The sequence below is a fragment of the Taurulus bubalis genome (assembly GCF_910589615.1).
Source record: "Taurulus bubalis genome assembly, chromosome: 12".
Taxonomy (NCBI): domain Eukaryota; kingdom Metazoa; phylum Chordata; class Actinopteri; order Perciformes; family Cottidae; genus Taurulus; species Taurulus bubalis.
The window spans coordinates 12484735-12501741 of record NC_136600.1 but is presented as its reverse complement, the minus strand read 5'-3'; the positions used below and the strand labels follow the sequence as shown (position 1 = coordinate 12501741).

Below are 17007 nucleotides of genomic sequence, written 5' to 3'. Positions count from 1 at the left end.
ACCACTATGTCAGGGACTTTTTCTTCACAACATGCATTTGATCTAAATTGAGCTCATGTGTGATGAGGAAATGCAACACGTTTTGACATTCCTTTTGACACGCTGCATGCCGCCTCATTCTGTTTCTCTTCAGAGTATCTTTTCTCAATGAAAGACTTAATAATAATATCAGCTAAACGCAGCAGATTTAAAGTTTAAAGGATAAACTGTACAACGTTAATCTAATACGAATTTGGTTTGATCTTAGTTTATTATATAAAGAAAAGTGCACATCAATGGCAATGGTATTTGTGAAAGTCTCTTCTCATCTATGAAGCAATAATATTATAATATTAGTAGGATTTACTACACATTTTATAAATGAAAGAAGGATACAGCTAAACAAATGTGTTGTAGATTTAAAGGTCAAGGGTTTAAAAAAAGCTCCCAAATTCAAAGTCATTTCCAGCATCGTGAAGTGTTTGACTTGAACTTGAAATAAAAACACATAAGCTACTGCCTTTGTTCCTATTCCTGACAATCCAATCACGCCAGGAACTGCACAGGTTAATTTAACTTTTACTAATGTGTATTGGGATGCTTCAGACATTAAATCTTTTTGGTTTGGATGGGTACTACATACATCTTTGGTAAATGGTAAATGGAGCACATGGGGTTAAGCATCTTTCCCATATCTACGTTTACTGGAAGAAGACCTGCCCCGTTTCATGTGGTGTCAGTCATTGTTAAGTTGGCAGAGTCATATCCACAACCCTCGTTCTTTGGAAAAGTGTATTCCAAAGATAATATGAGGTTTCAGCATAATCCAAAGAAGAGTGGATATCAACCCTGTCTCCCAGCAACTATGTTTGTATACATTGATTTGTAGAGGCATGTTTTAAAGGAAATGTAATTTTGACCGGATCATGTTTTCTATTAACATGCATTAATAAAACTGACAATGACGACGTAGTTTTGTTTTCCACCAAAATATCCAATCTTGCAAGACAACATCCGCTTGTAGCAATAACAGCATTATTTAACATGTTTATGGTTTAGGCATTCACAGCTCTTAATTTTAAGGAAAGATAAACAACAATCTTTGCTCAACCTTAAAGTGATTTTGTTGCCTAAATCTGATCACAGGATTCGGGATCCGATCTCTGGTGTCACCTCCCTGCTCATGTGCTCATAACTGCACTGCAGCACTGACGCCTTGAAACATAATTCTGCCAGAAACTACACTAAAAGGTTTTTAGCGGCTGTAGCTCAGGGGGATGAGTGGTCGTCCTGTAACCACAAGATAGCCGGTGCGATCCCCAGTCCCCCCATAGTTCACATGTTGAAGTGTCCCTAGCCTAGTCTTAAAACAGGCAGCTCAACCCATCTAGATTGATATTAGTATTTTAGATTTTGGGGTGAAATGTCCCTTTGAGCGTAACCAGCAGCATTACAATACGATGTGATATAATGTGGAATAATGGGTTAATGGTAAGAGGAACAAAGTTACAGTATTTCACATGTAGACGTAAACATCAGAATGAGAAATCTTGGTATGAAAACAGAAGTGAGAGTTGCATTAGGGGTTTGAAAACATTGCGAGGTAGAGGGTCCTTTTTCCATTTCACTTTCCTGTTTTTGGTTTCATGCTCCACGGGACATCCCCACTTAACCATTCTATGTTCTCCGGGATTATGTAAATGTCAGCGACTTTCTCCTACCATATCTCTGTCAAGCACACACACACACACACACACACACACACACACACACACACACACACACACACACACACACACACACACACACACACAGATGCGCACCTACACATTCAACATGACAGACGGGTAGACTGGATGTGGGCTGTTGGGTGCTGTCCTTACTCAAAACAACAAAGGGAACAAACTTGTTGCCTTCAGTACATCTTAACTTTAATAATGAGTTAAATTGTTTGAGGAAAATACAGGTATGAATTGTTCTTTTCTCGTGTCTCCATATAATTTCCCATCAGGTGCGAGAGGCCAGTGTATAAGAATGGAGGTTAAACTAAGCTTTGATTCTGGGAGGATTTGCAACAAAATGAAAGTCAATGTGGTCAGAAACAAAGAACTAGAGAAACTCAAGTAGTACTTTTTTTTTAGGTCATTAGTCATCACGTCAAAGTTCAACTCTGTCCAACAAGAATGTTGTGTCACTCGGTTTAGTCCCACAGAACAGTTGTAATTGTGTTCTCATACATTGAAACACTGCAGTATTTCTCTACAACATCATACATATTATTAAAAATGCAACAATTAATCTTTAGGCTTTGATTAAAACATATTTAGGTATAACTAATTTTGAGTTTAAAAAAAACCTCTGCTAATCTGCTTCATTGGTACTGTTTGGTCACATTTGATTGACAACTAAACAAACCCGCAATGGAGTTATTTCCCCTATCTTGGTTCAAGAGCATGTTTCAATTTGAGTGGATAACTCAATGATATCACACTGAGATCACACTTGTGAAGCTCTCCCTTAAAACCCTGTCCCTGCACTCAAATAACCTCTGCTCAAACTGTGTGCTTGCACCGTTTCTGGGCATTTGTGCTCTCAGATTTGTCATCTGCTCTCTGATTTTTTTGTGTGTGTAAGAACCATGTCAAAATTCTCCAAACAACGGAATACCAGGTGTAGTTTTGTCCAATGAAATTATCCCTGCCTCATTGTGGGCTTCTTCGCTTTACTTCTTTGGGCATCCCTTAGAGGGGTTTACTCTTTAACTGGGTTCATCCACTTCTGCCCTCTAAGGCTTTATTATATGGACTTCCCTTGTTTTTCCATACGACTTTTGGAATAAAAGCATACTTAATATTTATACCAGCGCAACGGCCGTTCTTTACTACAATAACTACACCGGTCTCCTGTCTGTGTGCTCGAGGGGGACGAACAGTGGTGTCTGTCAGTGGAACAAGTTTGGCCCAGGTAGCTGTTCATGCCAGTGTGAATCGGTTTTACACATACAGTCTAGTGGCAAATCAAAACAGCGAGTTGTCACAACGGATCAGATGGCACACTTGTTAAATAATTAACCAAGCAAAGACAAATAAAGGGAAACCAGCCTGAAAAAGTTGATGAGGGGAATTAAACTTCTTTGTGCATCATATTTTCATATTTCATATCCCAGAAGCATTTCCACAACCTTAAAATCTCAAAAATATGTGAGTTACTAAGTATGTGAGTTACTGAATACATACAGTAAGAATACAATATAGCTATACAGTTGCTGCCTTCATTTAAGGTAGGTGAACAGGAATTTCTGTTCAGAGGCATCATGGGAATTCCCTGGGCTTTTGCTGATGGTTGTGGTTGGATCCTCCCCCACAAAGGTGATTTTCTTTTCTTAACTCATGCTGCATCGCCTGTGGTTAAAAGTGACAAGAATAATGGGTGGCTGAGCAAACAATCAAAACAACATCATGGCTGGCTCCCCTTTTCAGCATAGCATCACATTTTTGCAACCACAAATAATTGTTAATGATGTAATTTGATGTTTGAAGAAATGTTGGTTTTCATTTTAAGACTATTGTGAAAGGTGAATAAAATAACATGTTTGTATTTTCACTTTATTTGTTTCAATGTTACACAGTGAAAACATGGAATAATTGTATTGTCATCCAGGATGTTCATGGTTCTTGCAACATGCTGTACAAATGTGTTTAGTCAAGAGACCGGTATTTTAGTCAGCAAGGACACCAGGTAAAATATGAAAAACACATTACAATGACAATGGAAGTAAACTGTGATATTCATGCCTATACAGCAATGTTAATATTTAGCTGCAACACTCTGTAAATCAAGATACAATTGTTAGATTCAAGAAACATTGAGATTCAAAAGCATCATCTTTGATTTCTCTTGAGGTGATCTGACATTTTCCAAAACACCATGAAAAGCCAGGTTTTTCAGGAACGCTGTCACCACCTCAGAGTCCACTTCACTCTGCCGGGCTCCAATCAAAGGCCAAGAAGTCTTCATGTGTTGACGCAAGAGACAGTTTGATTTACAACAAACACGTGTCATAATTGTTTGTCTAAATGAACTTTTCCGGAGGTAGTAGTTATTTAAAGAAATATTTCATCCCAAGAAGAAAATGTTCTTGTAGCCAAACAAAACAATAAAACCTCATGATTCCCTGAATGTTCTTCTATAGTCACCAGTAGCTCAGTAGGGTGAACATTGGATTTTGGTCATAACTGAGGTAAACTGGAGAAATTTCATAAAACCTGGGACCCTTTCCTTTCTTATGCAAATAGCCAGCCCTCTGCCAACAGCTTTATTTTCCTCTGTCTGCCATTTCCTTTGAATTTGTGTGTTTAAAAAAAAAGAAAAAAGCCTGTCATAGCTGAGGTAAAACTGAAACTTTAATTTTAGGCATTTGTTTGACCATTAAAAAAAATGATGACGCCATAGAAATGTTAAATGTCTGTAAAAGCTAGCAGGTGAGAAAGCGAAGCGAGTCTTATACTGTAAATATTAAAAGAAGAATGGTAGACAGACACTATCCACTAAACACACTATTTAAATGGACAGGAAGGCCTAAGGAACACATTTTACAAGAACATATATGATGTATTATATATTATTACATATTATACAGTACTCATACCGTACTTAGAATATATTTTATATCCAATACTATATTACACTTAGAGTATCCCTTTGCTTGAGGTGGTACTGCACTATTAGTACTATTAAGTACAACACTGGTCGTGGGATATGTATACATGCTTGTCGTGTAATTTGGGGTTTTATTGTTTCTGGTTTATTTTATATACATCTAGTTACCGCCACCGAGGAGGTTATGTTTTCGGTTTGGTTTGACGTTTAGTTTTTTGGTTGGTTTGTTTGTTTGTTACAGGTCGGTTTCTTCTTTTTTTGTCAGCAAGATTACAGAAAAACTACTGGCCTGATTTTTTGCATTTTATTTTATCTTTGGTGTACAAACACAGATTATGGAGAGGGCTGAAATGAGTATTATGATTCCTTTAAGGTGGTTTACCATACAAGCAGGTATCTGCTGAGGGAGTCCTCTGAGTCTGTCTCCTTTAAAGGTGGTTATACTTCCTGGAAAATGATGCACTCGGGGCAGTTGGCCCACCTGCCGCTTCGGAGCTGGGTCCTCCGCTCCTCCGCTTCCTGCATCAAAACAACAAGACACCAGCAGCAACATGGTGATGAGTGTGAGTGACACAGGATGAGGTCAACATACTGCAGTATACTCTCAAAAGGCCACAAGGTTCTCTCAGTTGATCAGCTCATCCATATACTGTGGTGCTCTTGGTCAAGACTGGATTAGCAACTGGGTGGAGCAGTTCCAGGTTTACGGCTGTTCATTGAATATTTTAGAGAATGCACCACAAAATCAAAGCGTCAGCTGATATTAAGGATGAAAAAGATGGCTTGTTTTATTTCCCTGATCTTGAGGCTCTGTGATAAATGAATAAACACACTAATTTGCTTTCTGGCAGAGAGTTAAATGAGACGATCGATACCATTCGTTTATTTGTTAAATTAGGTTACAGCCATGGGCCGGTTCGCTTTGTTGAGCACAAAGACTAGAAATGGGAAACAGGCTCCTGTTGTAATGTGTGTCACTGAAGGAGGTACTTTCCATCTTTGTCCTGTTGAATGTCCATTTTTGTACTGGACTATGGAGTTCACCATAACAATAAAAACTGTACATTTTGGAAATAATCTTTGGCAAGTTGTAGCTTTGTTTCCAGTCAGTGTGATACTACTTGTTTTACATGAGACAATGTGAGCATAGAATCATTAAAGTGTTGAACTGTATTGATGTGATGTTTTTATGAATTGAATTTATTCAAGTGCCTGAAAAGCCAAAAAATCCACCCAAAACTAATTTCCGTGGTGAGCTTTAAAAATATTCAAACAGAAACTCTCAGGGGTTTTCCCTTCTAAGAATAAAAGTTTGGGAAGATTACTAAATCCCTGCAAGGCAGTTGGGTGAACTTGTTATATTTATTTTAACACCTAACAAATTCCCATCTGTTAATCTCTTCTATGAGTTGAGCATCTGTGAATGCAGGTGGTATTGTAGTCACCTTCCAGTTCCACATCACTGCTCTCAAGACGTATATGATAGGTCCAGGTCTAAAACTTTTTTAGTCACATATAATGTATATTATATACGTTTTAAATAAAGCAAATTACTTCTTAAAAGGGTTTTGAAAAGTGAGTGTGTGTGTGTGTGTGTGTGTGTGTGTGTGTGTGTGTGTGTGTGTGTGTGTGTGTGTGTGTGTGTGTGTGTGTGTACGTGTGTGTCCGGTCAACAGCAGTGCGTCATTGACCGGCTCTTCAATGGTGAACCACAGGTTGTCCAGTTCTCTGAACTTCTGGATGTCAGCCTCTCTGTGACTGACGGCTGCCTTAAAGAACCATTTCCCCAGATACTAAAAGAGACAGAGACACAGAGGAGCATGACAGTGTGAGGGTGCAGCGACGGTACAGGAACAAAAACTATGTTAAGATATAAGCCCACAACCTGAGAGATAGACCACTTATGGAAAGAACAACGGAGGTGGAAAGTGTGCCTGTGTGGCCACTTTTTGTTTTTAATCTCGATATATCTCTCCGTACCTGCGGTAACTGGGAAATGCCAGTGCGTTACTTATTCACAAGACACACTTAACTGAAGGGTATATATTAAGACGGACATTCAAATAAGCTTAAATGCATCACAAATGTGTTACTGAAAACCCTGGAAAGTCATCACAAAGTGCCAGTAACAGAAATTATCAAATGTTTTTCACTCTGTAATAATAAGTTAAGCTGAACGAGTACCTTTTGCACTTTGATAAACAGAAAATCTTAACGTTTAGTTTCTCGCCTGCTGGTGGTCGACAGTGTTGGAAGACAACAGCTCAGGAACTAAACAAGGAGCAAATACCTGATGCATCAAACCATATAAAGAGAGAAAATATGACAACGCCATATCCAACATACCTGAAACCTCAAAGCAAATACTTGAATACAGTGAACCTGGTCAGAAAATCTGTGTGTCCTCAGTGTAGGAATGTGTTTGTTCCAACATTAAAATTTTCAAAAAGGGTGGGTGTAGAAAATGATCAACATGTACAGCTGCAATACCCCTGATCTCTCAGTGTGGAGACAATGGATTAAATGTGGGGTGCCAGTGTCCCTCTGGCTTTAGGATTAACACCGTTATAGTCAAACAAAAATCGGTCTTTCACACAGCAAGCTTTAGTCATGCTCCAAAATCTGCTCAAAAGATAACTCGCTTAAAAGCCCTCTTCATGAGGCCTTCTGAGTCATCATCATATGTAGGAGGTGGTGGTTTCTTTTAAATCATTTCAACAAAGCACCAGTTAATTATATAACAGTTCTTACTATTGGCAAGTAAACTAGCACTCTGAGTGTCTTTTGAAAGAAAAGTGTGTTTAAAAATTAAATGTATTATTATTACGAACTAGGATGCTGCAACCTCAAGTCCACTTTTCGAAATATCCTTCACTAAACAGTGCATTGCTAATTTGTTTGTGTTCGGCTGTCCTGTCTGAAGAAGTCCCACGCACAATTATTACGCTAGTGTTTTTCTGTCTTCATCAGGTTTTGAGAAACCAAATTGCTGGCATAATATGTAGATTATTTTATCTGTTAATCATTTGATTTTCAATCTTTTGGTCCATATAATATTGGAAAAGTAATTTTAAAAAATGCCTAAAACAATTACACACAGCTGCCACGTTAACATACTCAAGTTGTGAGCAATGGCTGAGCATAGGTCTAAATATATCAGATAAGAGATCAGGTATCAATACACGTGTTCGACACATACTTCCACAAGGTGGTGTCACAGGACGAGCTTTCTGTACACGTTACACCTGCAGAAACTTCTGCAGAAAATACACATTTTGATGTCAAGGGCATCCTAAATCAAACCTGATTTGCACATCATGCATGGGTACAGGATTTTATTTCAATAAATCACAACTGCAAAAGTTTGTGCTATCTTGGTGGAAATCTACATCTACTTTTTTTTTAAGGTAGGCCAAGTTGCTCCACTAACAGAGACAACTTCTGCTGCTGCTGCTGCTGCTCTCCCTCCTCCCCATCTTCATCTGCCTCTCCCTCAGCCCAGCCCATAGATACCGCCCCACCGTCAACAACTCAATATAAGCTGAGGGATCAACACCCCAACCTGGACCCAAGTGAGACATTGTCTCTTTCTCAGTGACTCAGATGCAATGTAAGATCACATTTAGATTCATTATTTTGTTGCTATCTTTTCCTCTATGTGTAGGTCTACTTCTCGGTCCTGACTAAAATGTACATTTACTTCTAGTAAAAAAAACAAAACGTTTCACTCCTGACATGATGCAGAAAGTTTTGCAAACTTTTAATGTAGTGGAAGCTGGACAACAGCTAAGTTGTGGATGTGCTGAATTTATGGTTAGAGACACAATATATCAAACAATCTTTCCTCTTACATATTAGGCTAAAGGCCTTGTTGTATTCCTCTTTTGAATATGGGTTTTGTTTGGTTTCCCATTTATTCTATAAAACGAAATTTCACACATTAGCTTTGGAAGCAGCACCAACACCACCACCACATCTTAAGTGTTTTTATTGTTTAATCACAATGTTGTTTAAAGGACAATAAAACAATAAGTGACACTTAAAGAGATAGAGCTAAGTATTTAGATCAGTGATTATTGGATTTAGTTAAACACAGTCTTTCAGGTGAAGAACGTGTGAACAGGAGACTTGGTAAATAATGCTTCATTAAATATAAACCTGTTCAGTCTGAGGCTGTGAATACTGGAAGGACAAATACTCAGGCCAAGCACAGGGATTGCACAACTTTCACTTTAAACTTTTCTTAAGATGTATTTTCAAGAATGACTATGACAAAAACTTCCAAATGAAAACCAAAAGTCAAATCTCATTAAATGTTGTTTAATTTTTAGAACGTGAAATTATTCCAAAAACAGTTTGATTAATCTATTGATTATTAAATCTAATATTTATCTCCATAAACTCTTTTGTTCACTTCCTGGCCGTGTGTATCATGTTACATCAGGGACACGGGAGATCTGGGCATGTGCACTGGCTTCTTGTTGGCAGATCCACCTACGACTCCCCCTTCAGCACCGACACCAGGTCTCCACTCTCCTTCAGCTCTTTGAGTATGTCCAGACCCCCGATCAGATCTCCTTTCACATAGAGCTGGGGGTAGGTTGGCCAGTTAGAATAGGTCTTGAGCCCCTGACGCACCTCTTCATCCTGCAGAATATCAAAGGTGTCAAAATCCACACCGGTGTTGTTCAAAATCTCCAGTGTCTGCCTGCTGAAGCCACATTTCGCAGCCTCCTTGTTGCCTTTCATGAACACCATGACTGGGCTCTGGTTGATGATGGTCTTCAGCCGGTGCTCCAAGGTGACAGCCTTCGGGCAGGTGTTCTCCAGCTCCCCAGACTCAGCCAGCTCCTTCACTATGTCCAGTCCTCCCACCAGCTCCCCATTCGCATACAGCTGAGGGAAGGTGGGCCAGTTGGAGTAGATCTTAAGCCCCTGTCTGACCTCCTCGTCGGACAGGATGTCGAAACTGCTGAACTGGATGCTATGCTCGTTCAGCAGGGCCACTATCTGCCGGCTGAAGCCGCAGCGGGGCTCCTGCGATGACCCCTTCATGAAGAGCATGCTTGGCGCCGCGTTGATCAACATTTTCAGCCGCTGATTCAAGTCCGTGGTGGTGCCCTGCGCGGCTCCAACCGGACTGCCGGTGACCGCCAAGCGCTGCACCTTCTTGGTCAGCTCCGGAGCATGGGCTCCATCAATGCGGTCCACCTTCTCTCCTGCCTTGAAGAAGAGGAAAGTGGGGACAGAACTGATCTCGTACTTCTCCGACACCTCTGGCACCGCTTCCGCCTCCAGCTTGACAAACGTGGTGTGCGCGTGCTCCTTGGCTAGCTCGACCATCACCTCGTTCATTTGGACACACTGAGGAGCCCACGCGGCCTGGAAATGCACCACGGTCAGGCATTTCCCGGCTTTGGTTAGGACATCTTCAAACTGCTGATTTGTTGTCGTCTCCACGAGATTCGCCATTTTTTCTTCGCTCTGTGCAGCGCTTCCGGTGTTGCTCCGACGTCACATCCGCTCGGCCCGTTAGCTTCTCGCAAGTGCTCGAGCTCGCACAAGGAAGTCATTTGCATGTTATTTGGTGATAAGAAACGGCTTCACACACTGGATGACTTGAAAAGACAAGTGTGACTTTCAAGGTAACCGCTGGACAACACACCATTATTACACATACACGCGGTACGACAAATAATCTTCTTATTGTAACGTTTAGTTTGTACCGTTAGCTTAGCCTCCTTATGTGAACGTTAGCTGGTCAAAGTTAGCTGCTGTCGCAAACATTTCTAATTTAGGCGAAGCTAAATCCTGCTAGCAAGCCGATGCTGGCGAACGTTTTCCGTAATTAGGTTACTGTTGGCAGTTAATGCCTCTGTTGAATTAATTAGTGTTAACACCCTTCGACTGGCCTCGCAGGATGCAGCTAGCCTGCGTTAAGTTAACTCGGCTAACCTAATGTCAGTAGTCAAAGCTGTTAAACTAAACTGACATTATGATGCTAACGTTACGTTTAGCTCACGTTAGCTGCTGAGCCTCTACTTCTTTCTTTTAAATTCCCTCCGGTTTGGATTAGCTAATTAGCTCAATTTACACATGGCAAGGAACAAGGTTTACGTGACCCTTCAGCAACTACTATAATGTCATGTGTTGTTATTGTTAACTATACTAAGGAAGCAACATTTTTGCCAGTTTCGTAAATATCGAGTCTATCGTGTTTTGTAATTGTTTGTATGTTATTAGTCATTCCGAAGTTTCTATGGATGCAATTTATTTGTAGATGAAGATAAGTTGTTTCTTCACGATGAAGCCAACAATTGTTTCCATTGTTGATCAGTTTCTCAATTACTTCTATTAATTGAGTCACTCAGTCAAGGCCAGAAAATATTTTCACGAGCCCAAAGTGAAAAGAAAGGCAAATCCTCACACTTCAGTAGCTGACTAAATAAGAATGTTGATGAATATAATATGTTTCTGTTGCCCAAGTAAATGATTCATTCTGAGCACTAGCTCGTGGTGCAGTAGTACTAAGAGTTCAAGATGGTCCATCCATCAACGGAAAAGAAATTGTCAGAAATGCCGATAAACAGGCAGTTATCGCTTTTAATTAATCAAAAATGCACCCAAAACATACATTATTCTAAACTTTTCGGATCTGTTGCTTCTCTTCTCTACATAAAGGGATTTTTTTGAGGTTTTATACTGATCTTAAAAAATAATAATTTTAAAACTGTTTTAGACCAATCATTAACACTATCTTGAACTGAAATTGTCATGGCCGTTCTTTTGTTTTTTTTATTTTCTTTTTACACTCGACTTCATGATTAGTCAGGTAATGAAAGAAATGAACAATTAATTGAGAATGAACATTGCTGTTAGTTGTACCCTTGCATCAGAATAGCCAATTAGTTAGTTTAGCCTATACCGACTAATATTCGCCAACTACCAATATATTGCGTCAGTGACAGTAAATAAATGCCAATGATACGTTTGAGATCATTTAGAAACAGTGCCTCCTACATGTAGTCTGTCCTCAAGTGACCAGTTTAAAATGTCCTGCTTAGGCTTGTTCAGTTCTTTAAAAACATATTAAAGGGATTCTAATCAAATGTTTTTTTAACTCTCAAATATTGCTATTGGTCTTGAGAATTTAGTATCAGTTGGGCTTACCGGAACATCTTTTTTTTTGATACAGGAACACCATGGAGGAACAAACTACAGACATAGAGGTGACAGTCAAAACACTAGACTCCCAAAGCAGAACCTACACAGTTGGTGCTCAGGTAAATTATTACATTTGTTCTACAAACTCTAGAATGCATTTTCATTTTTTATTAATTCTTTGGAGTATTCTGACTCATGTCTGTTCCATCTTATTTGTAGTTGACAGTGAAAGAGTTCAAGGAGCACATTGCCCCTTCAGTGGGTATCCCCGTGGACAAACAGAGGCTGATCTATCAGGGCAGAGTCTTACAGGATGAAAGGACTCTGACAGACTACAGTAAGTAATCACTGGGTAAATTAAAGCAATGCGGAAATTGATTTTATCTTGTGTCAATATTTGTTTTTGAGCTCCTTCACTATATAAGTTGTTCTGGCAAAAGTAATTGCTCCTCTTGAGGCGTTCAGCAATGTATAATACAGCTAGAATTATGTCAACACACCGTCATATGTGTAACTGCAGTTCTCTGTTCCAGATGTGGATGGCAAGGTGATACATCTTGTGGAGCGGGCGCCCCCTCCGCCCTCACAGCCTGGCTCTGGGTCAGGAGGCACTTCATCTGATAGTGGACCCTCCTCGTCCTCCCAGGGACCATCACAAGTGCCTCCACATGATCGCAACGCTAACAGCTACGTGATGCTTGGCACCTTTAACCTCCCTGTCAACATCATGGACCCCCAGCAGATACAAGTAGGTCTGCTGTTAGGCTGTTCAATGTATTTAAGTAGCATTCCATCAATTTCATTCATCAGAGTTGGGGTGGAAGGTATATAATGTATAGAAAGTATGTTAGTATGGATTTTGACTGTACTGTGCTGACCGATAGAGCCAAGAGATGCACCGATTGACCAGTGAAGAACAGTTTCAGATTTTTTTCTGGTCACATTTACACACGTGTGCTGTCACTGCATAATAATGATATGTACAGACAGCAATGTCACAGCCACACACACACTTTGTGTGTGAAGAAGACATATGCTCATGTGGTTCAGAGTAATCGCAGTGACCGGCTCATCTTCCAATCGCAAAGAGCTAAACAGCTAAATGTTAACGGAGGTTGCTTTGAATAGAATACACAATATATTCAATATGTTTCCCCACTCTTCATCGTTTCATCTCACGACCGTCGGAAAGTTTGCTTTGAATGCTAAGTATTGTTTCCAAAGGTGCATTACTTCTGCGCTGTTATTCTTCTTGTTTAGATGTCAGTTCAGCAGATGGTGTCTGGTATGGGAGAGAATGCCAGGAATGCCAGAGTCACAACCAGCACTGGGGTAAGATGCCTGCTGATTGCATACAATCCCACTTAACATTGCCCTGTGTTTTGTTGATTTCCCCCTTTTCTATTTCAGAGCAATGGGTCTGTGAATGTGCACATTGATATGGACCAACCAGTGCAGAGCGAGCCGAGGCTGAGGCTGGTGCTGGCTGAGAACCTGCTGAGGGACATCAATGATGTCATCCAAAGGATGGAGGTGAGAGCTCACCTTCAGGGTATTTGCTGGCTCCGAATGGGTCTTTGAGGGGTGACTCGGGACAAAAACATTTTAAATCATACTTTTTCATAGATTAATGATATCTTTATCATTCTCAGTTCTTATCAATTTGGTGCTGATGATTCTCTTGTGGCGCTGGCTACTTTTTAATAGGTTACTAAAAATTCACATAATACATTCGCCTGCTGTCTTGTCTTTTTTTTCAGGGTAGGCCAAGTGATTCATCTGCTCCAACAGAGACTGCTGCTGCTGCTGCTGCTCCCCCTCCTCCCTCATCTTCATCTACCACCTCCACTCCCTCTCCCTCTGCTCAGCCCATGGATACCTCCCCACCTCCAACAACTCCCCCACCTCCAACCACCTCTTCAGCACAAGCTGAGGGACCGACACCCCAACCTGGACCCAAGTGAGACATCCTCTCTTTTTCAGTGACTCAGATTATTATTTATGCCACATATTTCAGATTTTTTTTTTATTTCATTAAATCAGGCAACTTTGAAACAAACATGTATTTAGCAAAGAGTCAATGTAGTTTATTCCTACATTTTGCAAACATAAAAAAGATTATAGGGGCCAGGGCACGAGATAATTCTTCTGACTCAAACTTGTTAATTGATAATGTGTCGGTTGTATGTCTTTCTCTGTAATATTATATTTTGTCCGTATACATAGTGATGCTGTATCTCTTTGTTGACCAGTTTGGTGAAAAGTTATTGTTTGATTGTAATCATCTCTGCCCTCCTTTCGTCCCCTAGTCACCCGAGCCCAGCTGAGTTGGCAGAGATGTTGTCTGAGCTTCGGAGGGTGGAGGAGAGACTGCAGCCCTTTATTCAGAGAGCTCACACCATCCTGGAGACGGCCACCACTGCAGAATACAACAATAATGCAGTAGGATTCAAACAGCCAAATACTAATTAACTTGTGGTCCTTAGTATATTTCTGAAATATATATACTTTTTATAAGAGTATATCCATATTTAAACATTCTACGGTCACACCGTTGGGTGTTAAATTCACACGGTTTAATTTAATATCAGGCAAGTTTTTGGCATCAATAGGATTATTACAAATACAGTAATTGACCACATGCTATACATGAGTGGTATCAATCATTTCATCTAACTTTCAGCAAGAAAAAAAAGAAATGTTTAACTTTTTCTTTAATGCTCAAAATCTTGTGCATTTTACATCAGGAGAGAGAGGAGGACCAGCGCACTCTCATCCTGACGTGGGAGTGTCTCCGTCTCCTTGGTAACGCCCTTGTGGCCCTCAGTGACCTGCGATTGAACCTCATGAGCCCTGTACCCCGCCACTTGCATGTCGTCCGCCCCTTTTCCCACTATGCCACCCCAGTCACTCTGCCTGGAGCTGTGCACCATCACATCCCAGTGCAAGTAAGTGAAGGCAAGCGTATTTTAGTTATTAATGCAAACTTCTAATGTAATCAGACTGACTCTGCTTGCATCTTCGCTGACAGATGAACCTGGGTGCCACAGTGACTGTTGCAGCTAATGGTACTGAGGGACAAGCCCCGCCCACACAAGGGGCCAGCCAGTCGGATCATGCAGGTCAGGGACAGACCCCCCCCACACAGACTTCCCCGTCCAATCAGCAGGCTGGACCGGGACAGACTGGCCCACGTGTCATCAGGATCAGCCACCAGGCAGTCCCGGTGGTTATGATGCAGATGAACACGGACGGTGTGTTGTCCCCTACCCGCCACTGATTGAATGCTCCACTACCTCACAACTGTTCGTGTTATATTGCTGCGTGGCAGTGCATTGGAGTTAAATGATCATACATCATGCCTCATACCACACGACTGCATCCTCCGTGCATTGCTGCAACAATCCAAGGGATCTGAAGAATTAAACTTTACAGGCTCAGATTTCATAGGTTCCCTTTGTTGAATAATGGCTCTGATATATCTTCTGTAATAGAGAGCAACACTGGCAGTTAATTAAGTATTGTAAAAGAAGTTTAAACTATTTGTGTGTTTGTATGTATGTGCAGGCTCAGGTGCTAACCCTGCCGCAGCTGGACAGCAAATGCCTGGACAACCAGGTACATTTAGCTTGATACATTTTAAATAACAGTCTAGTCGTGTAAAACACCTTTAACAAAAAAAACAGATCAGCTTTCCCCCCCAATACAATACTGTATATTAGTCGCATCACAAATGAAGCCTTTTTTTTTGTGACTCCTGAAAATAGTTTTCTGCTTTTCTTCTGTAAGTCATGCTATTCTAATTTATTGATCTCTGTTTGCCCCTGAAGGTGCCCTCCCCCCGGACTTTATGCGGAATCTTATGCAACAGATAAGCCAATATGCTGCTGCCGTTGCTACTAGTGCTGCCACCGCCACTGGCCATCCTGGTGCACCCCAGCCCACCCCTCCTGGCTACAGCTCCACAGCCAACTCCTCAACTACCACCACGGGTCCTAACACACCCACCACCACACCTACTGCTCCCCCACCGCCTCCCCATACTGGCTCCCAGCCCCAGGCCAGGGTTGTGTTCACCCGACCCCCTTTTGCACCCAACATGCCCACTCCAGCCTTCGGCACTCGGGGAACCACCATCAATGTGAGAGCTGCTATGCCGGGCCAGCAGCCAGGACAGGTGGGGATAATAGTATCTGATTTGGTTCCTGGTTTGTCAACATTTGAGACTAATTGAAAAATATTTCTTCACAGCCTTTCAACCCTGCTGCTCTGAACCAGATGATTAGTGGACTGGTTGGACAGCTTTTGCTGCCAGGACAAATGCGTACGTTAAAAATAGTACTGTGATTTGGATTTGATTGCTATCGATCTATAATTATAATAGCTTAAAGTATGGAAGGATTAGTCAAGAATTTCTCCCAATCAGTAATACTTCAATCTGTTTTTGTTTTTTTAACAGCTGGACAAACGGTCACATCCTCCTCCTCCACGTCCACATCCTCTTCTGCCTCCTTTTCTTCTTCCTCTCAAACATCCTCTGCCTCCTCCTCCTTTTCTTTCTCCAACTCGGGTCCAACTCCTCCGCCTACTGCAAACACTACTAATCCACCGAGCCAATCTGAGACCAACACCAGTGAGCCCCAGTCACAGGAGATGCCCCCAGACCTCAGCCAGCTTCTGGGTTCTCTCCTGGGAGTAGCCGGTGGTGCCAGTGGGGTCCCTGCAGGGGCCCCTTCCATTACTGTCACCACATCTGGGGTCCCAGCCTTCATCCAGGGAGTGAGTGAATTCATGCAGCAGGTCAGTGTTTGCATATTTGACTTGAGTGCACTTAATAGTTTTTGCTTGTGAATTTTACATATAAATCTGTTCATGTGAAAGGAGTGCATCAGGAGAAGAAAAAATATTGTATGTAGTTCTACTGGACTGCTTGTCTTTAGAAAACATTCAACAAGTTTTATATAACAACAAATTATAATTAATATACATTATATTGGCACTAGTAAATAAACATTAAAAACAACAAGTCATCGCCATATCTCCTAATGTCCCACTATAGGGCAGCTAGGCTAACAGTGAGTGCGTTACCAGTGTAATGCACGTAGCATTTTCAAAAAAACACTGCATTTAAAGTAACATTAACAAATCCTTGTTTCCAATCCTTTTTCTAGGCCCAACCCATCTTCTCTGCACCCCCACCTCCCT

General features: G+C 41.1%; 2 protein-coding genes and 1 pseudogene across 3 annotated transcripts in view; 1 reads left to right on the top strand and 2 right to left on the bottom strand.

Annotated features, from left to right (window-relative positions):
- Positions 1-5016: 5016 nt before the first annotated feature.
- Positions 5017-8145, bottom strand: LOC306745262 (annotated as a pseudogene). Its single transcript has 4 exons — positions 8065-8145; positions 6296-6431; positions 6084-6100; positions 5017-5157 (listed from the first exon to the last, which is right to left on the bottom strand). The product of its transcript is annotated as an uncharacterized misc_RNA (transcript).
- A 797-nt stretch (positions 8146-8942) lies between these two features.
- On the bottom strand, positions 8943-10114 carry glrx3 (glutaredoxin 3). Its single transcript, XM_079227055.1, has one exon. The coding sequence runs from the start codon at positions 10108-10110 to the stop codon at positions 9133-9135; it is 978 nt and encodes a 325-aa protein (XP_079083181.1). The 5' UTR covers positions 10111-10114; the 3' UTR covers positions 8943-9132.
- A 124-nt stretch (positions 10115-10238) lies between these two features.
- Positions 10239-17007, top strand: part of bag6 (BCL2 associated athanogene 6) — a 16616-nt gene continuing 9847 nt past the window's right edge. Inside the window, exons 1-15 of the mRNA XM_079227756.1 lie at positions 10239-10283; positions 11834-11921; positions 12022-12139; positions 12336-12550; positions 13063-13134; positions 13213-13335; positions 13563-13762; positions 14112-14244; positions 14550-14750; positions 14834-15056; positions 15370-15420; positions 15633-15979; positions 16054-16126; positions 16262-16602; positions 16974-17007. The exon at positions 16974-17007 is cut by the window's right edge and continues 225 nt beyond it. Of these exons, the coding sequence (XP_079083882.1) occupies positions 11841-11921; positions 12022-12139; positions 12336-12550; positions 13063-13134; positions 13213-13335; positions 13563-13762; positions 14112-14244; positions 14550-14750; positions 14834-15056; positions 15370-15420; positions 15633-15979; positions 16054-16126; positions 16262-16602; positions 16974-17007 (2212 nt within the window). The 5' untranslated portion in view covers positions 10239-10283; positions 11834-11840. The remainder of the gene's footprint in view (positions 10284-11833; positions 11922-12021; positions 12140-12335; positions 12551-13062; positions 13135-13212; positions 13336-13562; positions 13763-14111; positions 14245-14549; positions 14751-14833; positions 15057-15369; positions 15421-15632; positions 15980-16053; positions 16127-16261; positions 16603-16973) is intronic.